The 26,338-nt window shown below is 44.0% G+C and overlaps 1 protein-coding gene across 1 annotated transcript in view; it reads left to right on the plus strand.

The window, feature by feature from the left end:
• Positions 1-26,338, plus strand: part of RAPGEF3 (Rap guanine nucleotide exchange factor 3) — a 158,440-nt gene that overhangs the window by 95,689 nt on the left and 36,413 nt on the right. Inside the window, exons 16-23 of the mRNA XM_069758690.1 lie at positions 911-950; positions 1,122-1,203; positions 2,209-2,355; positions 2,493-2,590; positions 2,844-2,969; positions 4,730-4,911; positions 6,294-6,384; positions 8,724-8,774. Coding sequence (XP_069614791.1) covers positions 911-950; positions 1,122-1,203; positions 2,209-2,355; positions 2,493-2,590; positions 2,844-2,969; positions 4,730-4,911; positions 6,294-6,384; positions 8,724-8,774 — 817 coding nt within the window. The remainder of the gene's footprint in view (positions 1-910; positions 951-1,121; positions 1,204-2,208; positions 2,356-2,492; positions 2,591-2,843; positions 2,970-4,729; positions 4,912-6,293; positions 6,385-8,723; positions 8,775-26,338) is intronic.

Raw genomic sequence — 26,338 nt, forward strand, 5'->3', positions numbered from 1 at the left:
CTGACTCACGGGCCCTGTGAAATACCTAGATTGCCTGCCCCTAACGCCGACTCTGCAATAAGCTTATGATTAACCAAAACTTCTAACTGTTAGTAATGTACTAGAGTAGATAAAATAAGTTGCCACAAGCGATTATGCACAGATCAAATACCCACAAAGAAAGCAAAATGCATGATTTAAGTCAGAAGTGTGTAAAGATGAAAAGTCATATAATAAAGTGCAAGTGCTATACCTAAATATTACAATTTAAGAGGAGGTTTGGTTGTTTTCCGCTTACTGACCCAACATGTCACCTACTCCCCCATGGTGTATGCAAAATTGACACATGACTGCTACGACTTGGGTAAAATGGCCACAACAATCTTTTATTAAATATTTCACACAAAACCCGGGGCATCGACCATAATGACGACCCCACAATAGTATAAACGATATAAATATAAATATATAATGACTATAAACATCTAATAGGTCTGGTCCAGAGGCAAACCCGATAATCTTATGAATCTCCCTGGCTGCACTGCACCGCACCAACCCACCCAGAGAGAGAGATATTAGTAATAATTATGGTAATTCCCCTAACCTTCGGAGGACCTACACCCGCTAATTAACTTGGACTGTATCATAAGTCATTATTCTCCACTAGTTCTTACCCACCGAAGGACATGACCAACTAACCAGCCTCTGAACCAAACCTATCCCTAAAACAAAGGTTGGGTGGGTGGGTTGCTGGTTTCTGAGATGCCAGAGAAGGTACCAACCCCCTTGCTTACCTTTTTATCCCCCTCTTATAATCCTATCCCCTTGCTGGTACTACTAGGCAAAAAGGGACAGAGTCAGAAACCGGACTGTCATAGGTAAATAGGTAATGGACCTTGATTTTAATGAAAAATATTCTATGTCATTGCAGAATGGAGATAAGTAGTGGAAACATCTCTCCTCAAATAAAGGTATTTCTATAGTGTATATTTAGTATTATTGTAGGATTATCCTATTAATTTTGAGCGTCCATAATACTTCATTGGATTGTACATAGCTGTGTGCAATAACTTACATTTACTGTATAAAAGCATTAAAACCTCGATATGGACTAGTCAAATACACAATCCCTATTTTACTAGATTTCCAACTATGGGAGCCTTCTGTCCATTCATGATGAAGATCAGCCTGGTAACTCATACACTATCCAAGCCAACGATAAAGGTATAATATACAGATTTGGCTTATCAATATATAACTATAACAGTTGTGTGGAAAACCTTGCTATTGTTAGTTCATTACGAAATCAGTCTGGTTGGACCAGTGAGGTTCAACTTCGCTCAAGCATGGAGGACGGATCTGCAATATGTTTCAGGTGAAACCATACAGTAGTCCTGGAAAAATCTTTTTAAAGAGAAGTTGTCTTCAGGAAATTATACCCCAAATTAAAGTAATTTTTAATTGCTTTTTAAATGCATAACTTTCTTGTAGTATTTAGTTTTGGAAATTGTAGAGCAATCCATCAGTGGGCGGACACTTCCAGCTCTCATGCCGGTCTCCTTATTTCCCTACCTGCCGTCGGCCTTCACTCTTTGACTAACAGGTCACTTATCTCTCTTTCTCCACCTGAGATTCAGCAAAGGCGCCAAATCATTTGGGTTCATGTCATCAGATGGGACAGCACACACATAGTAAGCTCCTCTGTGAGCTAGCCTAACAATCTCTTCATGTGGTGGACCTTCATTTGAGATCATTCTAGATGATGATTCAGCACCTGCGTATAATCACTATCTGAGGTCATGTCATCAGAGGAGGTGGTGCATGTGAAGATCGATAGGTCAGCTCTCAATCAGTGATCTACGTGTGCGCTGCCCCATCTTATGGGGTAAAAGAGAACGGTGACCTTTCAAAGACTGAAGACCACCGGTGGGCAGGGAAATAAGGAGACAGGAATGAGGGCCGGGAGTGCACTGTTCACCCACTGTGCTTGCGATTAAAACTTCAGAGATGGATTGCCCTACAATTTCCAAACTAAGTACTACAAGAAAGGAATGCATTTAATAAGCAATAAAGGGCCATAACATACTTTAGTTAGGGGTCTAGTTTCCTGATGATCTAGTTTCCTGATGACCGCTTCCCTTTAAGTAATGCAAACCTGTTATGTGCCAGCAAACTCAAAGGTCACTCTTAGATTGAGCTCTTAAATCTATCTATGATTTGATCTTCCAGTGCCTTATGACATATATCTACCAGACCATTCCTTCATCACCCCCACGTTTACAGTGAATGCAAGTGTTCAAGAAGTGATCTCCTCGCTGGCTAAAAAGAATGGCTGCCACAAGGACCTAGTCTTAGTTAAACTAAACTCTTGTGGAGGTAAGGAAACCTCGTGCTGAATTTTACGCCTGTTAAGTGTGCCCTTTGTTGGTCCACTGATTGGATTTCTTTTTTAAGGTCGTGTTTAAGGATTATTATCAATTACATTTATTGTGTCATTTTTGTCTGTTTGGCAGAAAGAGTATGTCTGAAACATGAGGACACGGGGGTCTTCACTTCTCTCGGAATAAATGAGCGCCTTTTTATCTGCGGTTCTCCAGACATGAGCTCTCTGGTGAGTATGTCTTACCTGTTATGATCCTTTAGCTGTGGATACATTTTCAGTTTAGGACTTGGAGACATTGAACTGAAGATGACACTATTAGCACTAGGTAGGCTGTCATCTTCTGGTCATGAATCACCACTATATCACAAGCATCAACAGGCAGCAAAGCCAAACCCTAATCCACTATACTGCTCACAGTCCTTGATTTCAACTTTCTGTATTATGCAAAATATAATATCTTTTGTTTTTCGCATTCTCCAAGACTCCTCTACCAGAGCAGATGGGGCCGAGCAGCAGTAGCTATGATGTTCTGGATCTCATCAGCTCCAAGGAACTTGCACTCCACATGACGGAAAACGACTGGAATCTCTTTAAGAGCGTTCACCAGGTACAGTACACATCTGTTTGGTGCATCTAGTTTTCAGACATATACACCAATTCTGCTTACCAAATTGTTGTAGAATTAAATACAGTTTCTTTATCATATTGGCTAAATCTGCTAGGCCTAATATGTGAATAATTTAGGGTAAGGCCAGACAGAATGGTTGCGACATGGTAATGAATGCAAAATTCCTGCAGTTGACTGTATGTTTTTGTGTAGACAAACCTGTCTTCACAGTATATTTTATAATACATGACATACATTTATTCAACCAATTTAAAGAGAACCTGTCATCCAGTTTTCGCCACCTAATATGAAAGCAGCATAACTTAGAGGCAGAGACCCTGATTCTAGCAATGTGCCAGTGGACTTCTTAGAATAGTTTTTAAAACAAAACTTTGTTTTATCAGCATCAGAAGGAGATTTATCACTAAGGGACTAATAAACCTGCTGCCATGTATTACAGTCACGCCTCACCACTGATTGGTAGCTTTCTGTGTACACTCTGCAGAGGCAGAAAGCTACCAATCAGTGGTTTGGGTGGGGTTATGCAGAGCTCAGCATTCAGAGAACTGCAAGATCTGCAGCAGATAAAATAGTGATTTTTATCAAAAATAAAACATGCATTTCAGTAAGTGACACATTACTGGCATCAGGGTCTCCTTTCCTACATCATGCTGCTCTCAGATAGGGTAGCAAATACCTGGTGACAGATCACAATTAGTAACGACCCTGATAACATGCAAAAAAACCGCAGCTATTACATGGACTTTTTGATCACATCATGACTTTGTTAATTGTGTCGGCATAGTCTATTACTTTCATGGGTCCCATCAACCAAAAACTCTAGGGAAGTGGGTTTCAACTTTTTGTATAAGTTTTGACACTTGTACCAGTTTTCTGCAGTGCTGTGACAGCCATTGAGCTCAATAGTTTTACATTTGGCCACAGCAGGTAGGAACAGAGAAAAACCCAGGAGATACATGTGGTTCCCAATTTACAGTTTGAGGTATACAGGATGTCTTCTAAGACCGTGACAAATCCCTACCACAGTCAGACTTTTCATAGAATGTGATTTTTACCCAGATGGGTGTACCACAATAAGTGTAGAAAAGATTCCCTAGAGACGCTGAAGGTAATCAGAGATGCTGAGATTCATCAGAGAAGCAGAGGTTCATCACAGATGCTGAGGGTCATCAGAGACGCTGAGGGTCATCAGAGACGCTGAGGGTCATCAGAGACGCTGAGGGTCATCAGAGACACTGAGGGTCCTCAGAGACACTGAGGGTCATCAGAGACGCATTCATTCATCAGAGAAGCAGAGGTTCATCACAGACGCTGAGGGTCATCAGAGGTGCTGAGGGTCATCAGAGGTGCTGAGGGTCATCAGAGATGCTGCGGTTCATCAGAGATGCTGAGGGTCATCAGAGACGCTGAGTTTTATCAGAGACGCTGAGCTTCATCAGAGACACTGAGGGTCATCAGAGAGGCTGCAGTTCATCAGAGACACTGAGGGTCATCAGAGATGCTGAGTTTCATCAGAGACGCTGAGGGTCATCAGATCATTGCACACTTTCAGCATAATGCCCTTGGCTTTACTGCAGATAGCAAGGACTCCTTATGGGTAAATTATTTCAATATTGCATGCCCCATTCACTAGAATTGTAATTCAGAGAGTGTCTTAAGGTTTATGGTAATTATGTCTCCAAGAACCATGGAGCATAATGTGCAGACATCTCATTATGGTGCCTAACCTATCTACTTAGGGGGAGTTGCTGTATCACACATTCGGAAAACAGCGGTTCCGTAACAGCACAACTGCTAATCTGGAGAGGTTTATAAGGCGATTCAATGAGGTGCAGTTCTGGGTGGCAACGGAAGTCTGTCTGTGCCAAGACGATGATAGGAGGACGCTGCTATTGCGCAAATTCATCAAGCTGGCTGCACAGTAAGTTGCCAGTATAATCATTGTGCTCTTCTTCTTTCTTCTGAACCATTTCTTATTATCAGGAGGTGTAATAGACCACATCGGTTGTAAACACTCATGTACATAGCAAAGACCCTGTAGGGCCGGTTTCACACGTCCAGATAATTTCGGTACCGGAGAAATCGGTACCGGAGTTATCTGTGTCCGTATGCTCACGTGGCACATCAGTGTGGCACACGTGCGGCAGCCGTGTGCCGCCTGTGTGCCGACTGAGGACCACACGGACCGTGCAGGAGACAGCACTAGAGTTAAGCGCTGTCCCCTGCTTTTGGTGCTGAAGCCGGCATTCATTCCTTCTCCCCAGCAGCGTTTGCTGGAGAGAAGGAATGAAATATCAAGTTTTTTTTTTTTTGTTAAAAATAAAGTTTGGGGTCACCTCCCGCCTCCCAACCCGTCCCCCCCCCCCTGCTTGCCGAAAAATACTCACCCAGCTCCTGCGATGTCTGCTCTCAGTGCCGGCAGCCTGTCCTGTGTGAGTGGTCACGTAGTACCGCTCATTACAGTGATGATATGCACAAATTCATCACTGTAATGAGCGGTACCGCGTGACTACTCACACAAGACAGGCTGCCGGCGCTGAGATCAGACATCGCAGTAGCTGGGTGAGTATTTCTCGGCAAGCGGGCGGGCGCACGGGGGATGGGAGGTGGGAGGTGACCCCCAAACTTTATTTTAAACAAAAAAAAACTTGATTTTTCATCTCTTCTCTCCTGCAAGAGAGGAGATGAATGCCGCCTTCAGCACCACACGCAGGGGGGACAGCACTTACTGTAGCGCTGTCTCTCCTACCACGATACGTGCACACGGAGGAGAGTGCACACTGTTCTCCGTGTGCACGTGTGCGGGACGCTTTGCGGACCGTGCTGCCGGAGGAAAGCGACATGTCTCCGTGTTTTCAACATGGACACACGGTCCGTGAGACATGTGCATAGACCCATTCATTTGAAATGGGTCTACGTGTGTCAGTGTCTCCGGTACGTGAGAAAATTGTCACTACACGTACCAGAGACACTGACGTGTGAAAGAGGCCTAAAGCAGCACACAGCGCACCTACAATTCTGTAATATGGACCTGTAGGAAGTCTGTGTGCATAATACCGTAGTGCTAGGCACACTATTACAACACACACGTACAGTACCAGTACACAAAGTATTTAGCCATAATCTTTATTCAAAAAACTGATAGCACTGGAACTATACCTATAGGTAAATAGGAGGCAGATTGGAAAGGCTACCTTTCTTATTAACACTCATGACCAGTAATGACAATGATTCATATTCTCATAGGATGTTCTAGTTTGGATTACAATTTTCTGAATTTTAATCCTATTTCTTTGTCTGCAGGCTCAAGGAGCAGAAAAATCTGAATTCTTTCTTTGCTGTTATGTTTGGCCTCAGTAACACAGCGGTGAGCCGTATGTCCAGGACATGGCAGGTGAGAGACTGACCAAGCAATGTCACTTTATTGTGCATTTAGCACTGTATATTTATACATTGAGTATGGAAGAAGAGCCAATATGGAAAATACAAGTTTAAACACCTTCATGGCCAGAGGTATTTTCGTTTTTGCGTTTTCGATTTTTTGCTCCCCTTCTTCTAAGAGCCATAATTTTTTTTATTTTTCCGTCAATATGGCCGTGTGAGACGAGTTGTACTTTTGAACGACACCATTAGTTTTAACATATCTTGTACCGGAAAACAGGCAAAAAATTAAAAGTGCTGTGAAATTGCAAAAAAAAGTACAATCCCACAGTTGTTTTTTATTTTGCCATTTCACTAAAAATGCTAAAACTGACCTGTCATTATGATTCTCCAGGTCATTACAAGTTCATAGACACCAAACATGTCTAGGTTCTTTTTTATCTAAGTGGTGAAAATTCCAAACTTTGTTAAAAAAAAATAAAATTGCGACATTTTCCGATGCCCGTAGCGTCTCCATTTTTCATAATCTGGGGTCGGGTGAGGGCTTATTTTCTGTGTGCCGAGCTGATGTTTTTAATGATTCCATTTTGGTGCAGATACGATCTTTGATCGCCCATTATTGCATTTTAATACAATGTTGAGGCGACCATAAAAACATAATTCTGGCGTTTTGACTTTTTTTCTCGCTATGCCATTTAGTGATCAGGTTAATTTTTTTCTTTTTATTGATCGGGCGATTCTGAACTCAGCGATACCAAAATATGTGTAGGTTTGATTATTTTTTTTATGGTTTTATTTTGAATGGGGCGAAAGGGAAGTGATTTGAACTTTTATATATTTTTTATTTGTTTTATATTTGTAAAAACATTTTTTTTTACTTTTTGCATGCTTCAATAGTCTCCATGGGAGACTAGAAGCTGCAGCTGCCATAACCCAATCGCTTGTGCTACATACAGGCGATAATCAGATAGTCTGCATGTAGCAGAATTACTCACTTGCTATGAGCACCGACCACCGAGCGGCGCTCATAGCAATCCGGCAGTGATAACGATAGAGGCCTGCAGGAGACCTCTGGTTGTCATGCCAACCCATCGGTGACCCACAATCACGTGACGGGGGTCACTGGTGGGCGGATCTCTGGCGTGCTCACCGGAAGTGAGCGTTAAATGCCGCTTTCAGAGATTGACAGCGGCATTTAACAGGTTAACAGCTGTGGGAGGATCGCGATTCCTCCCATGGCTGTTAGCGGCATATGTCAGCTGTTCAAAACAGCTGACATGTGCCAGAAATATGTGGGCTCAGTGCCGGAGCCACATCAAAGGGAGGAAGTCCGACATCGGCATACTTTTATGCCCGGGGTCCAAAAGGGGTTAAGGCTATGTTCATATAGAGCGTTTTTGTTGCTATTTTTCAATGCAAATTGAAAGAAAGCTGCATTTTACAGTACCAGTAAGGCCGGTATCACACATGCGAGAAATACGTCCGAGTCACGCATGGTAATACCCGGCACTGCCGCCGTCTCTGGAGCGGAGCGTGCGGCTCCATGTATTGCTATGCGGCTGCACTCTCCACTCCTGAGTGACGGCGGCAGTGCCGGGTATTACCATGCGAGACTCGGACGTATTTCTCGCATGTGTGATCCCGGCCTAAAAGCTATGTAATTTTAGAAATTTTCTCAACACACTCTGTTTTATTTTCCTGACTGAATGTGAGAACTGCAGAATGTCAATTCTTTTCAACAGGTTTTGCTGCGTCTTTGCAGCATTTTTTGCTGGTTTATTTATTATGACGGCTTGTATAGCCCCATCATATTCCGCAGCGCTTTACAGACATGATCATCGCTGTCCCATTGGGGCTAACAATTTAAATTCCCTATCAGTATGTGTTTGGAGTGTGAGATGAAACTGGAGGACACTCACACAAACACGGGGAGAACATACAAACTCCTTGCAGATGTTGTCCATGGTGTGATTCTAACCCAGGACCCCGGTGCTACAAAGCAACAGTGCTAACCACTGAGCCACTGTGCTGCCTGCGTTTTTGGTGACTTTAATAACTTTTTGTACAATAGACAAATGACACATGTATTCCACACCAAATAAACACCATATGCAAAAAAAAAAAACCCTGCATTTGGAAAGCAGAGTTTTACTGCAGAAAAAAAAGGAGCAAATGCACGGCTTGTGAACATAGTTTGTTTTGGAAACGTTTTTTACTAGTTCCTAGCAGGAAGAATGGGTAATAATGATGAAGCAGTTACCTGACGTGACATTTTATTTATGTAAGGTCTATTCCAATTATTTCCACATAATGCTCAAAAAGGTAAATGAATCTTATTTTTGCTTCTTTTAGAGGTTGCCCAGCAAAACCAGAAAGCTATATTCCATCTTTGAAAGACTCATGGTAAGTATCACCGTTCTTATGTTCACATTTAATCACATATTTAACAAGTATAATAACATATTTATTTAACATAAATAATAAGTTTATTATTTACTAGATGGCAGCCCGATTCTAAAGAATCGGGAGTCTAGAATCCATATATACTTTATTTATTCAAATGTAAGAATAATACAATTAATAAATAATAGTAAGAAAGAACAAAAAATGGCTGCACTCACCAGCTCTTGACAATTCTTGTTATTTAAGGTACAGTTACACAGGATCCATGAACATGCTTATGAGGGGAGGGATGAAAGACATCAGACGACAACTTTGCGTGTTGTGGGCAGTGTCAGGTAGTAGGAAAATAGCCAGTCAATAATAGGCAATAGTTCTTTGCAGGAATGCAGATATTAATAAATAGGCAGTTTATATTGCAGAGAAATTGCTGGGCAATAATGGACAATGTCCTTATGTGGCAAATAATAGAGCAATATACCCAATGTGGCAAAGAAGAGGTTAATAAACGGCAGTCTCTCAGTATAACAGTCAGTGAATAATAGGCAGTATATGGAGAAAACACCAAACAAAAGTTTAAAATTGGTGTGAAAATGTCACTGAACCACTTCACAACTAAATATATATAGTTTTGGTAAATGGTATTATCATTTTTTTGACGAAATTCGGCAGGAGCTTGAAGAGCAACGTCACTGGGCCGCCTCCACGCAGTAGAAACTTGCTGTGAGGTAAAAATTCAAAAATCACACCAAAATGGCGGGCGGAGTGTGTCACAGTACGGCACGTTTCTGATTGGTCGCTCGCAGCAGGCGGCAACCAATCAGACACTGGACACTGTTGACGTCACTTATCTCCGGACATTAGCTCCGGACATTAGCTCCGCACATTAGCTCCGGACATTAGCTCCGGACATTAGCTCCGGACATTAGCTCCGGACAAAGCCACGGAAGTTGGCACAAATTGCAGGAAGTAGTATTCTAGGCAGTTATATATTAGATACATATATTATGGCTTATCTTCTCTGCTTGTGAACTAAAGAGGATTTTTCAGATCTAAAACCTGATGAGGCTGCTCCATGTCAGAATGGCTGAATAACTCTTTATGAAAGTGGAATTTAATCTGTCCACCTTCCCTGCTGCGGCTGAGATCTCACACTGTTCAGGACAAGCTGCAGCTGTCAGTCAGGCCTTGTGAGTGGGGACTCAGTAAATATTAAATTCCATAACTGGACTCATAAAATGCTCATCTTCATGTATACAGCTATACTGTCCTCAGACACGTTAGCAGGGTGTGCAATAAGACATGTAGCTAAACCTCCGTCTTCTTTAAGAAAAAAGAGGCTGTAAAGTTGTAAGTTCTTTTATTGATTGCAGATGTGACAGGAAAGGGTGGAACTATAGGATGCAATAACAGGAGCATTTCAGAATATATAACTGCACAGAGCATAAACACATATAGTCTGCAATACACAGGTAGCATGAGGTAATACACAGGTAACACGAGGTAATACACAGGTAATATGAGGTAATACACAGGTAACACGAGGCAATATACAGGTAACACGAGGGGATACACAGGTAACACGAGGCAATACACAGGTAACACGAGGTAATACACAGGTAACACGAGGTAATACACAGGTAACACGAGGTAATACACAGGTAACACGAGGCAATACACAGGTAATATGAGGTAATACACAGGTAACACGAGGCAACATACAGGTAACATGAGGGGATACACAGGTAACACGAGGCAATACACAGGTAACACGAGGCAATACACAGGTAACACGAGGTAATACACAGGTAACACGAGGCAATACACAGGTAACACGAGGTAATACACAGGTAACACGAGGTAATACACAGGTAACACGAGGTAATACACAAGTAACACGAGGCAATACACAGGTAACACGAGGTAATACACAGGTAATATGAGGTAATACACAGGTAACACGAGGTAATACACAGGTAATATGAGGTAATACACAGGTAACACGAGGCAATATACAGGTAACATGAGGGGATACACAGGTAACCTGAGGTAATACACAGGTAACACGAGGTAATACACAGGTAACACGAGGTAATACACAGGTAATATGAGGTAATACACAGGTAACACGAGGTAATACATAGGTAATATGAGGTAATACACAGGTAACCTGAGGTAATACACAGGTAACATGAGGTAATACAAACTGATGATTACCTACCTAGTACAGCAAACGTATTGATAAACATAGAATTGTAACACATAGATAGTGCTTATCAACTATGCTTAGAGCAGGCTGTTTAAAGGGAACCTGTAACCCCCAAAATCGAAGCTGATCTAAGCCCACCGACAACAGGGGCATTCTGTAATGCTGCTGTAGATAAGCCCCCGATGTGTCCTGAAAGAAAGAAAAAGAGGTTATATTATACTCACCCAGGGGCGGTCCCGCTGCGGTCCGGTCCGATGGGCGTCACGGTCTGGTCTGGGGCCTCCCATCTTCTTACGATGACGTCCTCTTCTTGTATTCACGCTGTGGCTCCGGCGCAGGCGTACTTTGTCTGCCCTGTTGATGGCAGAGCAAAGTACTGCAGTGCGCAGGCGCCGGGAAAGGTCAGAGAGGCCCAGCTCCTGAACAGGGCAGACAAAGTACGCCTGCGCCAGAGCCGCAGCGTGAATACAAGAAGAAGCCATCTTCCTATGAAGATGGGAGGCCCCGGACCGAACCGATCGGACCGCCCACCCAGGTGAGTATAATCTAACCTCTTTTTCTAATCTTTCAGGATACATCGGGGGCTTATCTACAGCATTCCAGAATGTTGTAGATAAGCCCCTGATGCTGGTGGGCTTAGCTCATCTTCGATTTTGGGGGTGACAGGTTCCCTTTAACCCCTTCCCGACCCATGACGCCACGTAGGCGTCATGAAAGTCGGTGCCAATCCGACCCATGACGCCTCTGTGGCGTCATGGAAAGATCGCGTCCCTGCAGGCCGGGTGAAAGGGTTAACTCCCATTTCACCCGATCTGCAGGGACAGGGGGAGTGGTAGTTTAGCCCAGGGGGGGTGGCTTCACCCCCTCGTGGCTACGATCGCTCTGATTGGCTGTTGAAAGTGAAACTGCCAATCAGAGCGATTTGTAATATTTCACCCATTATAACGGGTGAAATATTACAATCCAGCCATGGCCGATGCTGCAATATCATCGGCCATGGCTGGAAATACTAGTGTGCCCCCACCCCACCGATCGCCCCCCCAGCCCCCCGATCTGGCCGGTACACTGCTCCGGCTCCCCTCCGTCCAGTGCTCCGCTCCCCCCGTGCTCTTGTCCGCTCCCCCCGTGCTCCAATCACCCCCCCGTGCTCCAATCACCCCCCCTGCACTCCGATCCACCCCCCCCGTGCTCCGTTCCACCCCCCCGTGCTCCGTTCCAGCCCCCCCGTGCTCCGTTCCAGCCCCCCCGTGCTCCGTTCCACGCCTGCCGCGCTCCAATCCCCCCCCCTGTGCTCCGATCCCCCCTCCCGTGGTCCCCCCCACCCCATCATACTTACCGATCCTGCCGGGGTCCCGTCCGTCTTCTCCCTGGGCGCCGCCATCTTCCAAAATGGCGGGCGCATGCGCAGTGCGCCCGCCGAATCTGCCGGCCGGCAGATTCGTTCCAAAGTGCATTTTGATCACTGAGATAGATTATATCTCAGTGATCAAAATAAAAAAAATAATAAATGACCCCCCCCCCTTTGTCACCCCCATAGGTAGGGACAATAAAAAAATTAAGAAATTTTATCTTTTCCACTAATGTTAGAATAGGGTTAGGGGTAGGGTTAGGGGTAGGGTTAGGGTTAGGGTTAGGGGTAGGGTTAGGGCTAGGGGTAGGGTTAGGGGTAGGGTTAGGGCTAGGGTTAGGGTTTCGGTATGTGCACACGTATTCTGGTCCCCTGCAGATTTTTCCGCTGCGGATTTGATAAATCCGCAGTGCTAAACCGCTGCGGATTTATGGCGGATTTACCGCGTTTTTTCTGCACATTTCACTGCACTTTTACAATTGCGATTTTCTATTGGAGCAGTTGTAAAACCGCTGCGGAATCCGCACAAAGAAGTGACATGCTGCGGAATGTAAACCGCTGCGTTTCCGTGCAGTTTTTACGCAGCATGGGTGCAGCGATTTTTGTTTCCCGTAGGTTTACATTGAACTGTAAGCTCATGGGAAACTGCTGCGGATCCGCAGCATGTGCACATACCTTTAGAATTAAGCCATGTGTGTTGTGCTGTGCTATCAGGCAACACAGTGTGCAGTAATCAGCGCACATACAGTGATATGGCAATAACCCAAAAACAATAGAACAAGCTCTGAGACGTGGAATCTCTGCAGACTGCAATACCTGAACCTATCCTCACACAACTAAAAGCAGCAGTGGATTGCGCCTAACACTACCTATGCAACTCGGCACTGCCTGAGGAGCTGACTAGCCTGAAGATAGAAATACAAGCCTGACTTGCCTCAGAGAAATACCCCAAAGGAATAGGCAGCCCCCCACATATAATGACTGTTAGCAAGATGAAAAGACAAAACGTAGGAATGAAATAGATTCAGCAAAGTGAGGCCCGATATTCTAGACAGAGCGAGGATAGCAAAGAGAACTATGCAGTCTACAAAAAACCCTAAAGCAGAACCACGCAAAGGGGGGCAAAAAGACCCACCGTGCCGAACTAACGGCACGGCGGTGCACCCTTTGCGTCTCAGAGCTTCCAGCAAAAGAGAATAGCACAGCTGGACAGAAAAAACGGAAACAAAAACAAAGTAACACTTATCTAGCAGAGCAGCAGGCCACAGGAAAGATGCAGTAGCTCAGATCCAACACTGGAACATTGACAAGGAGCAAGGAAGACAGACTCAGGTGGAGTTAAATAGCAAGGCAGCCAACGAGCTCACCAAAACACCTGAGGGAGGAAGCCCAGAGGCTGCAATACCACTTGTGACCACAGGAGTGAATTCAGCCACAGAATTCACAACAGTACCCCCCCCTTGAGGAGGGGTCACTGAACCCTCACCAGAACCCCCAGGCCGACCAGGATGAGCCACATGAAAGGCACAAACAAGATCTGGGGCATGGACATCAGAGGCAAAAACCCAGGAATTATCCTCCTGAGCATAACCCTTCCATTTGACCAGATACTGGAGTTTCCGTCTAGAGACACGAGAATCCAAAATTTTCTCCACAATATACTCCAATTCCCCCTCCACCAAAACAGGGGCAGGAGGCTCCACAGATGGAACCATAGGTGCCACGTATCTTCTCAACAACGACCTATGGAATACATTATGTATGGAAAAGGAGTCTGGGAGGGTCAGACGAAAAGACACCGGATTGAGAATCTCAGAAATCCTATACGGACCAATAAAACGAGGTTTAAATTTAGGAGAGGAAACCTTCATAGGAATATGACAAGAAGATAACCAAACCAGATCCCCAACACGAAGTCGGGGACCCACACGGCGTCTACGATTAGCGAAAAGCTGAGCCTTCTCCTGGGACAAGGTCAAATTGTCCACTACCTGAGTCCAGATCTGCTGCAACCTGTCCACCACAGAATCCACACCAGGACAGTCCGAAGACTCAACCTGTCCTGAAGAGAAACGAGGATGGAACCCAGAATTGCAGAAAAATGGAGAGACCAAGGTAGCCGAGCTGGCCCGATTATTAAGGGCGAACTCAGCCAACGGCAAAAATGACACCCAATCATCCTGGTCAGCAGAAACAAAACATCTCAGATATGTTTCCAAGGTCTGATTGGTTCGTTCGGTCTGGCCATTAGTCTGAGGATGGAAGGCCGAGGAAAAAGATAGGTCAATGCCCATCCTACCACAAAAGGCTCGCCAGAACCTCGAGACAAACTGGGAACCTCTGTCAGAAACAATATTCTCAGGAATGCCATGCAAACGAACCACATGCTGGAAGAACAAAGGCACCAAATCAGAGGAGGAAGGCAATTTAACCAAGGGCACCAGATGGACCATTTTAGAAAAGCGATCACAGACCACCCAAATGACTGACATCTTTTGAGAAACGGGAAGGTCAGAAATGAAATCCATCGAAATATGTGTCCAAGGCCTCTTCGGGACCGGCAAGGGCAAAAGCAACCCACTGGCACGTGAACAGCAGGGCTTAGCCCTAGCACAAATCCCACAGGACTGCACAAAAGCACGCACATCCCGTGACAGAGATGGCCACCAGAAGGATCTAGCCACTAACTCTCTGGTACCAAAGATTCCTGGATGACCAGCCAGCACCGAACAATGAAGTTCAGAGATAACTTTACTAGTCCACCTATCAGGGACGAACAGTTTCTCGGCCGGACAACGATCAGGTTTATTAGCCTGAAATTTCTGCAACACTCTCCGCAAATCAGGAGACATGGCAGACACAATGACTCCTTCCTTGAGGATACTCGCCGGCTCAGATAACCCCGGAGAGTCGGGCACAAAACTCCTAGACAGAGCATCCGCCTTCACATTCTTAGAGCCCGCAAGGTACGAAATCACAAAATCAAAACGAGCAAAAAATAACGACCAACGGGCCTGTCTAGGATTCAAGCGCTTGGCAGACTCGAGATAAGTAAGATTCTTATGATCAGTCAATACCACCACGCGATGCTTAGCTCCCTCAAGCCAATGACGCCACTCCTCGAATGCCCACTTCATGGCCAGCAACTCTCGGTTGCCCACATCATAATTACGCTCAGCAGCAGAAAATTTCCTGGAAAAGAAAGCACATGGTTTCAACACTGAGCAACCAGAACCTCTCTGTGTCAAAACCGCCCCTGCTCCAATCTCAGAAGCATCAACCTCGACCTGGAACGGAAGAGAAACATCTGGTTGACACAACACAGGGGCACAGCAAAAACGACGCTTCAACTCCTGAAAAGCTTCCACGGCAGCAGAAGACCAATTAACCAAATCAGCACCCTTCTTGGTCAAATCGGTCAATGGTCTGGCAATGCTAGAAAAATTACAGATGAAGCGACGATAAAAATTAGCAAAGCCCAGGAATTTCTGCAGACTTTTCAGAGATGTCGGCTGAGTCCAATCCTGGATGGCCTGGACCTTAACCGGATCCATCTCGATAGTAGAAGGGGAAAAGATGAACCCCAAAAATGAAACTTTCTGCACACCGAAGAGACACTTTGATCCCTTCACGAACAAGGAATTAGCACGCAGTACCTGGAAAACCATTCTAACTTGCTTCACATGAGACTCCCAATCATCAGAGAAGATCAAAATGTCATCCAAGTAAACAATCAGGAATTTATCCAGATACTCACGGAAAATGTCATGCATAAAAGACTGAAAAACAGATGGAGCATTGGCAAGTCCGAACGGCATCACCAGATACTCAAAATGACCCTCGGGCGTATTAAATGCCGTTTTCCATTCATCTCCCTGCCCGATTCTCACCAGATTATACGCACCACGAAGATCAATCTTAGTAAATCAACTAGCCCCCTTAATCCGAGCAAACAAGTCAGATATCAATGGCAAGGGATACTGAAACTTAACAGTGATCTTATTAAGAAGGCGGTAATCAATACACGGTCTTAGCGAACCATCCTTTTTGGCTACAAAAAAGAACCCTGCTCCCAATGGTGATGACGATGGGCGAATATGTCCCTTCTCCAGGGATTCTTTCACATAACTGCGCATAGCGGTGTGTTCAGGCACGGACAAATTAAATAAACGACCCTTAGGGAATTTACTACCAGGAATCAAATTGATAGCACAATCACAATTCCTATGCGGAGGTAGGGCATCAGACTTGGGCTCTTCAAATACATCCTGAAAGTCAGACAAGAACTCTGGGATGTCAGAAGGAATGGATGACGAAATAGACAAAAATGGAACATCACCATGTACTCCCTGACAACCCCAGCTGGTTACCGACATAGAGTTCCAATCTAATACTGGATTATGGGTTTGTAGCCATGGCAACCCCAACACGACCACATCATGCAGATTATGCAGTACCAGAAAGCGAATAACTTCCTGATGTGCAGGAGCCATGCACATGGTCAGCTGGGCCCAGTACTGAGGCTTATTCTTGGCCAAAGGTGTAGCATCAATTCCTCTCAACGGAATAGGACACCGCAAAGGCTCCAAGAAAAATCCACAACGTTTAGCATAATCCAAATCCATCAGATTCAGGGCAGCGCCTGAATCCACAAACGCCATGACAGAATACGATGACAAAGAGCATATCAAGGTAATGGACAGAAGGAATTTGGACTGTACAGTACCAATGACGGCAGAGCTATCGAACCGCCTAGTGCGCTTAGGACAATTAGAAATAGCATGAGTGGAATCACCACAGTAGAAACACAGCCTGTTCAGACGTCTGTGTTCTTGCCGTTCAACTTTAGTCATAGTCCTGTTGCACTGCATAGGCTCAGGTTTACTCTCAGACAATACCGCCAGATGGTGCACAGATTTACGCTCGTGCAAGCGACGACCGATCTGAATGGCCAAGGACATAGACTCAGTCAAACCAGCAGGCATAGGAAATCCCACCATGACATCCTTAAGAGCTTCAGAGAGACCCTTTCTGAACCAAGCCGCCAGTGCAGATTCATTCCACAGAGTGAGTACTGACCACTTCCTAAATTTCTGACAATATACTTCTACATCATCCTGACCCTGGCATAAAGCCAGCAAATTTTTCTCAGCCTGATCCACTGAATTAGGCTCATCGTAAAGCAATCCAAGCGCCTGGAAAAACGCATCAACATTACTCAATGCAGGGTCTCCTGGCGCAAGAGAAAACGCCCAGTCCTGTGGGTCGCCGCGCAAAAAAGAAATAATAATCAAAACCTGTTGAATAGGATTACCAGAAGAATGAGGTTTCAAGGCCAGAAATAGCTTACAATTATTTTTGAAGCTCAGGAACTTAGTTCTGTCACCAAAAAACAAATCAGGAATAGGAATTCTTGGTTCTAGCACAGATTTCTGATCAATTGTATCTTGAATCTTTTGTACATTTATACCGAGATTATCCATTGAGGAGCACAGAGCCTGAATATCCATGTCCACAGCTGTGTCCTGAAGCACTCTAATGTCTAGGGGAAAAAAAAAAACAAAAACTGAAGACAGAGCTGAGGAAAAAAAAATGATGTCAGGACTTCTTTTTTCCCTCTATTGAGAATCATTGGTTTGGGCTCCTTGTACTGTTGTGCTGTGCTATCAGGCAACACAGTGTGCAGTAATCAGCGCACATACAGTGATATGGCAATAACCCAAAAACAATAGAACAAGCTCTGAGACGTGGAATCTCTGCAGACTGCAATACCTGAACCTATCCTCACACAACTAAAAGCAGCAGTGGATTGCGCCTAACACTACCTATGCAACTCGGCACTGCCTGAGGAGCTGACTAGCCTGAAGATAGAAATACAAGCCTGACTTGCCTCAGAGAAATACCCCAAAGGAATAGGACAGCCCCCCACATATAATGACTGTTAGCAAGATGAAAAGACAAAACGTAGGAATGAAATAGATTCAGCAAAGTGAGGCCCGATATTCTAGACAGAGCGAGGATAGCAAAGAGAACTATGCAGTCTACAAAAAACCCTAAAGCAGAACCACGCAAAGGGGGGCAAAAAGACCCACCGTGCCGAACTAACGGCACGGCGGTGCACCCTTTGCGTCTCAGAGCTTCCAGCAAAAGAGAATAGGACAGCTGGACAGAAAAAACGGAAACAAAAACAAAGTAACACTTATCTAGCAGAGCAGCAGGCCACAGGAAAGATGCAGTAGCTCAGATCCAACACTGGAACATTGACAAGGAGCAAGGAAGACAGACTCAGGTGGAGTTAAATAGCAAGGCAGCCAACGAGCTCACCAAAACACCTGAGGGAGGAAGCCCAGAGGCTGCAATACCACTTGTGACCACAGGAGTGAATTCAGCCACAGAATTCACAACACATGTGCACACGGTGCGGATTTGGCTGCGGATTGGCCGCTGCGGATCCGCAGCAGTGTTCCATCAGGTTTACAGTACCATGTAAACATATGAAAAACCAAATCCGCTGTGCCCATGGTGCGGAAAATACCGCGCGGAAACGCTGCGTTGTATTTTCCGCAGCATGTCAATTCTTTGTGCGGATTCCGCAGCGTTTTACACCTGTTCCTCAATAGGAATCCGCAGGTGAAATCCGCACAAAAAACACTGGAAATCCGCGGAAAATCCGCAGGTAAAACGCAGTGCCTTTTACCCGCGGATTTTTCAAAAATGATGCGGAAATATCTCACATGAATCCGCAACGTGGGCACATAGCCTTAGGGTTAGGGTTGGAATTAGGGTTGTGGTTAGGGTTGTGATTAGGGTTATGGCTACAGTTGGGATTAGGGTTAGGGGTGTGGGGGGGGTTAGTGTTGGAGGTAGAATTGAGGGGTTACCACTGTTTAGGCACATCAGGGGTCTCCAAACGCAACATGGCGCCACCATTGATTCCAGCCAATCTCGTATTCAAAAAGTCAAATGGTGCTCCCTCACTTCCGAGCCCTGACGTGTGCCCAAACAGTGGTTTACCCCCACATATGGGGTACCAGCATACTCAGGATAAACTGCGCAACAATTACTGGGGTCCAATTTCTCCTGTTACCCTTGTAAATCTAAAAAAATGCTTGCTAAAACTAAATTTTTGAGGAAAGAAAAATGATTTTTTATTTTCACGGCTCTGCGTTGTAAACGTCTGTGAAGCACTTGGGGGTTCAAAGTTCTCACCACATATCTAGATAAGTTCCTTGGGGGGTCTAGTTTCTAAAATGGGGTCACTTGTGGGGGGTTTCTACTGTTTAGGCACACCAGGGGCTCTGCAAACGCAATGTGACGCCCGCAGACCATTCCATCAAAGTCTGCATTTCAAAAGTCACTACTTCCCTTCTGAGCCCCAACGTGTGCCCAAACAGTGGTTTACCCCCACACATGGGGTATCAGCGTACTCAGGAGAAACTGTACAACAACTTTTGGGGTCCAATTTCTCCTGTAACCCTTGGGAAAATAAAAAATTCTGGGCTAAATAATTATTTTTGAGGAAAGAAAACGTATTTATTATTTTCACGGCTCTGCATTATAAACTTCTATGAAGCACTTGGGGGTTCAAAGTGCTCACCACACATCTAGATAAGTTCCTTTCGGGGTCTAGTTTCCAAAATGGGGTCACTTGTGGGGGGTTTCTACTGTTTAGGCACATCAGGGGCTCTGCAAACGCAACGTGACGCCCGCAGAGCATTCCATCAAAGTCTGCATTTCAAAACGTCACTACTTCAATTCCGAGCCCCGGCATGTGCCCAAACAGTAGTTTACCCCCACATATGGGGTATCACCGTACTCAGGAGAAACTGGACAACAAATATTGGGGTCAAATTTCTCCTGTTACCCTTGGGAAAATTAAAAAATTCTGGGCTAAATAATTATTTTTGAGGAAAGAAAACGTATTTATTATTTTCACGGCTCTGCATTATAAACTTCTATGAAGCACCTGGGGGTTCAAAGTGCTCACCACACATCTAGATAAGTTCCTTTCGGGGTCTAGTTTCCAAAATGGGGTCACTTGTGGGGGGTTTCTACTGTTAAGCCACATCAGGGGCTCTGCAAACGCAACGTGACGCCCACAGAGCATTCCATCAAAGTCTGCATTTCAAAACGTCACTACTTCACTTCCGAGCCCCGGCATGTGCCCAAACAGTGATTTACCCCCACATATGGGGTATCAGCGTACTCAGGAGAAACTGGACAACAACTTTTGGGGTCAAATTTCTCCTGTTACTCTTGGGAAAATAAAAAATTGCAGGCTAAAAGATCATTTTTGAGAAAATAATTTTTTATTTTTATTTTCATGGCTCTGCGTTATAAACTTCTGTGAAGCACCTGGGGGTTTAAAGTGCTCAATATGCATTTAGATAAGTTCCTTGGGGGGTCTAGTTTCCAAAATGGGGTCACTTGTGGGGGATCTCCAATGTTTAGGCACACAGGGGCTCTCCAAACGCGACATGGTGTCCGCTAACAATTGGAGCTAATTTTCCATTCAAAAAGTCAAATGGCGCGCCTTCCCTTCCGAGCCCTGCCGAGTGCCCAAACAGTGGTTTACCCCCACATATGAGGTATCGGCGTACTCGGGAGAAATTGCCCAACAAATTTTATGATCCATTTTATCCTACTGCCCATGTGAAAATGAAAAAATTGAGGCAAAAAGAATTTTTTTTGTGAAAAAAAAGTACTTTTTCATTTTTACAGATCAATTTGTGAAGCACCTGAGGGTTTAAAGTGCTCACTAGGCATCTAAATAAGTTCCTTGGGGGGTCTAGTTTCCAAAATGGGGTCACTTGTGGGGGAGCGCCAATGTTTAGGCACACAGGAGCTATCCAAACGCGACATGGTGTCCGCTAACGATGGAAATAATTTTTCATTCAAAAAGTCAAATGGCGCTCCTTCCCTTCCGAGCCTTACCATGTGCCCAAACAGTGGTTTACCCCCACATGTGAGGTATCAGTGTACTCAGGAGAAATTGCCCAACACATTTTAGGATCCATTTTATCCTGTTGCCCATGTGAAAATGAAAAAATTGAGGCTAAAATAATTTTTTTGTGAAAAAAAAGTACTTTTTCATTTTTACGGATCAATTTGTGAAGCACCTGGGGGTTCAAAGTGCTCACTATGCATCTAGATAAGTTCCTTGGGGCATCTTGTTTCCAAAATGGGGTCACTTGTGGGGGAGCTCCAATTTTTAGGCACACGGGGGCTCTCCAAACGTGACATGGTGTCCGCTAAAGAGTGGAGCCAATTTTTGATTCAAAAAGTCAAATGGCGCTCCTTCCCTTCCAAGCCCTGCCGTGTGCCCAAACAGTGGTTTACCCCCACATATGAGGTATCAGCGTACTCAGGACAAATTGGACAACAACTTTCGTGGTTCAGTTTCTCCTTTTACCATTGGGAAAATAAAAAAATTGTTGCTAAAAGATAATTTTTGTGACTAAAAAGTTAAATGTTCATTTTTTCCTTCCATGTTGCTTCTGCTGCTGTGAAGCACCTGAAGGGTTAATAAACTTCTTGAATGTGGTTTTGAGTACCTTGAGGGGTGCAGTTTTTAGAATAGTGTCACTTTTGGGTATTTTCAGCCATATAGACCCCTCAAACTGACTTCAAATGTGAGGTGGTCCCTAAAAAAAATGGTTTTGTAAATTTCGTTGTAAAAATGACAAATCGCTGGTCAAATTTTAACCCTTATAACTTCCTAACAAAAAAATTTTTTGTTTCCAAAATTGTGCTGATGTAAAGTAAACATGTGGGAAATGTTATTTATTAACTATTTTGTGTCACATATCTCTCTGGTTTAACAGAATAAAAATTCAAATTGTGAAAATTGCGAAATTTTCAAAATTTTCGCCAAATTTCCGTTTTTATCACAAATAAACGCAGAATTTATTGACCTAAATTTACCACTAACATGAAGCTCAATATGTCACGAAAAAACAATTTCAGAACCGCTAGGATCCGTTGAAGCGTTCCTGAGTTATTACCTCATAAAGGGACACTGGTCAGAATTGCAAAAAACGGCAAGGTCTTTAAGGTCAAAATAGGCTGGGTCATGAAGGGGTTAAGGAGCATGAAGAAAACAAATGGTGTGGTTTCTCCTAAGACGCACGGAGGAACAATGGCTGCTGTTCCCTTCACAGTACCATATTAAGACCACAATGCAACAGGAATAATCTCACAATGCCCTAGGAACTTCCCAGAACACATTGCAAATTAAACTAGAATCTACGCATTAAACGGCCAGCAGATGGTGCTGTTACCTTACAATATGAAATATAGGAAGGATTACTACACATAAAAATACAATGTCTGTAATAACGGAGACATAAAAAAATATGTCTAAACTTTCTAGACAGCAATTATTTGGCTGGACAGAACGACATCCATTTTGACATGGATTTTCAAAGTAAGTACACTAGTCTCATCAAGTCTAAGAGTTAAAACCTGCATTATAATTGAATGGTGCATTGACAAACATCCTTAACCCCTTCCCGGCATGCGCTGTACTAGTACTGATCTACGAGAACTGAGTTCCCGCAAACCGCAGTACTAGTACGGCGGCACGATCGCGCAGTCTCACGGTGAGCACCGCGGCAATCTCGTTCGGGTGACAGCTGTATGTGACAGCTGACACCCCGCAGCAATGCCCATGATCGGCGCTAGCGCCGATCGTGAGCATTTAACCCCTCTGATGCTGCTGTCAATAGTGACAGCGACATAGAGGGGCATCGCGCAGGGACGGGGGCTCCCTGCCCTCTCCCACCGGAACAATGTGATGCGATCGTGTTGTTCCGGTGTTCCAAAGGAGTTCCCGAATCCAAAATGGCTGTGGGGCTCCTTCTGGGTCCTGAAGTGAGGTGGCTTCCCGGCACCTGCTGAGAACAGGCGGCGGAAAGCTTCCGGCACTGCCTGTCAGATCGCTGATCTGACACAGTGTTATGCAAAGTGTCATATAGTGATGTAATATAGTGATGTCCCACCCTGGGACAATGTTAGAAAGTAAAAAAAAAATATAAAAAATCCCCAAATAAAGAAAAAAATAAATAAATATTTTCCAATAAATCCATTTATCCATGTAAATAAAAAAAAACAATAAGAGTACATATTTGGTATCACCGCGTCCATAACGACCCGCTCTATAAAACTATTCCACTAGTTAACCCCTTCAGTGAACACCGCAAAAAAAAAAAACGAGCCAGAAAACAATGCTATATCATCATACTGCAGAACAAAAAGTGCAATAAAATGTGATCAAAAAGACAGATATACTGTAAATAAACATGGTACCGCTAAAAACATCATCTTGTCCCGCAAAATAAAAGCTGCCATACAGCGTCATCAGCAAAAAATAAAAAAGTTATAGTCCTCAGAATGAAACGATGCAAAAACAATTATTTTTTATATAAAATAGATTTTATTGTGTAAAAGAGGCAAAACATTAAAAAATGACATAAATGAGGTATTGCTGTAATTGTACTGACCCGGAGAATAAAACTGCTTTATCAATTTTACCACACGCGGAACGGTATAAACGCCCCCCTAAAATAAATTCAGGAATTGCTCGTTTTTGTTCATTCTGCCTCCCAAAAATCAGAACAAAAAGCGATCAAAAAATGTCATGTGCCCAAAAATGGTACGAATAAAAACGTCAACTCGTCCCGCAAGAAACAAGACCTCACATGACTCTGTGGGCCGAAATGTGGATAAAATATAGCTCTCAAAATGTGGTGATGCAATGTGGTTTCTGCAATAAAAAGCGTCTCTTAGCGTGTGACAGCTGCCAAACAAAAACCCGCTATAAATAGTAAATCAAACCCCCCTTTATCACCCCCTTAGTTAGGGGAAAAATACTAAAATTAAAAAAAATGTATTTATTTCCATTTTCCCATTAGGGTTAGGGCTAACGTTAGGGTTTGGATCATGTTTACAGTTGGCGTTAGGGTTGGGATTAGGGTTAGGGGTGTGTCAGGGTTAGGGGTGTGGTTAGGGTTATGGTTGGGGTTGAGATTAGGACTGGTATTAAGGTTAGGGGTGTGTTGGGGTTAAGGATGTGGTCAGGGTTATGGTTAGGGTTGGGATTAGGGTTAGGGGTGTGTCGAGTTAGGGGTGTGGTTAGAGTTATGGTTGGGATTAGGCTTAGGGGTGCATTGGGGTCAGGGTTGGAGTCAGAATTGGGGGGGTTTCCACTGTTTAGGCACATGAGAGGCTATCCAAATGCGACATGACATCCTATCTCAGTTCCAGCAAATTCTGCATTGAAAAAGTAAAATTGTGCCCCCCTCCCTTCCAAGCTCTGCCGTACGCCCAAACAGTGGTGTCCCCCCCCCCCCACATATGGGGTATCAGCGTACTCAGGACATATTGGAAAACAACTTTTGCAGTCCAATTTCTGCTGTTACCCTTGTGAAAATAAAAATTTGGAAGCTAAAATATCATTTTCGTGGAAAAAAAAATATTTTTTATTTTCACGGCTCTGCGTTATAAACTTTAGCGAAACACTTGGGGGTTCAAAGTTCTCACAACACATCTAGATAAGTTCCTGGGGGGTCAAGTTTCCAATATGGGGTCACTTGTGGGAATTTCTACTGCTTGGGTACATTAGGGGCTCTGTAAACGCAACGTGACGCCCGCAGATCATTCCATCAAAGTCTGCATTCCAAAACAGCGCTCCTTCCATTCCGAGCTCTGCCAATGCGCCTAAACGGTGGTCCCCCCCACACATGGGGTATCTGCGTACTCAGAACAAATTGTACAACAACTTTTTGGGGTCCAATTTCTGCTGTTACCCTTGGGAAAATAAAAAATTGTGGGCTAAAAGATCATTTTGTGGAAAAAAAATGATTTTTTTTTATTTACACGGCTCTACATTCTAAACTTTAGTGAAACAATTGGGGGTTCAAAATGGTCACCACACATCTAGATAAGTTCCTTAGGGGGTCTACTTTCCAAAATGGGGTCACTTGTGGGGGTTTCCACTGTTTAAGCACATCAGGGGCTCTCCAAACACGACATGGTGTCCGATCTCAATTCCAGCCAATTTTGCATTGAAAAGTCAAACAGCGCTCCTTCCCTTCCGAGCCCTGCCATGCGCTGAAACAGTGGTTTACCCCCACATATGGGGTATCGACGTACTCAGGACAAATTGTACAACGACTTTTGTGGTTCAACTTCTCCTGTTACCCTTGGTAAAATAAAACAAATTGGATCTGAAATAAAAATTTTGTGAAAAAAAGTTACCGTAAATGTTCTATTTTTTTTAAACATTCCAAAAATTCCTGTGAAGCACCTGAAGGGTTAATGAACTTCTTGAATGTGGTTTTGAGTACCTTGAGGGGTGCAGTTTTTAGAATGGTGTCACTTTTGGGTATTTTCTGTCATATAGGCCCCTCAAAGTCACTTTGACGCTGCCATCACACGTTCAGTATTTGGTCAGTATTTTACATCAGTATTTGTAGCCAAAAGCAGGAGTGGAACAATCAGAGGAAAAGTATAATAGAAACGTATGCACCACTTCTGTATTTATCACCCACTCCTGGTTTTGGCTTATAAATACTAATGTAAAATACTGACCAAATACTGCTAGTGTGACAGCAGCCCAAGTGTGAGGTGGTCCTTAAAAAAAATGGTTTTGCAAATTTTGTTGTAAAAATGAGAAATCTCTGGTCAACTTTTAACCCTTATAACTTCCTAGCAAAAAAAATTATGTTTCAAAAATTGTGGTAATGTAAAGCAGACATGTGGGTAATGTTATTTATTAACTATTTTGTATGATAGGACTCTCTAATTTAAGGGCATGAAAATGAAAAGTTTAAGGCTATGTGCACACTCTGCGGATTTTGCTGCTGATCCTCAGCGGTTTTGATTCTGTGGATTCGCAGCTGTTCTTCATGCGTTTACAGTACCATGTAAACCTATGGAAAACAAAATCCGCAGTGCACATGCAGCGGAAAAAAACGCGCGGAATTGCTGCGTTGTTTATTCCGCAGCATT

Source organism: Ranitomeya imitator, chromosome 3 (genome assembly GCF_032444005.1).
Source record: "Ranitomeya imitator isolate aRanImi1 chromosome 3, aRanImi1.pri, whole genome shotgun sequence".
NCBI classification, from domain to species: Eukaryota; Metazoa; Chordata; class Amphibia; order Anura; family Dendrobatidae; genus Ranitomeya; species Ranitomeya imitator.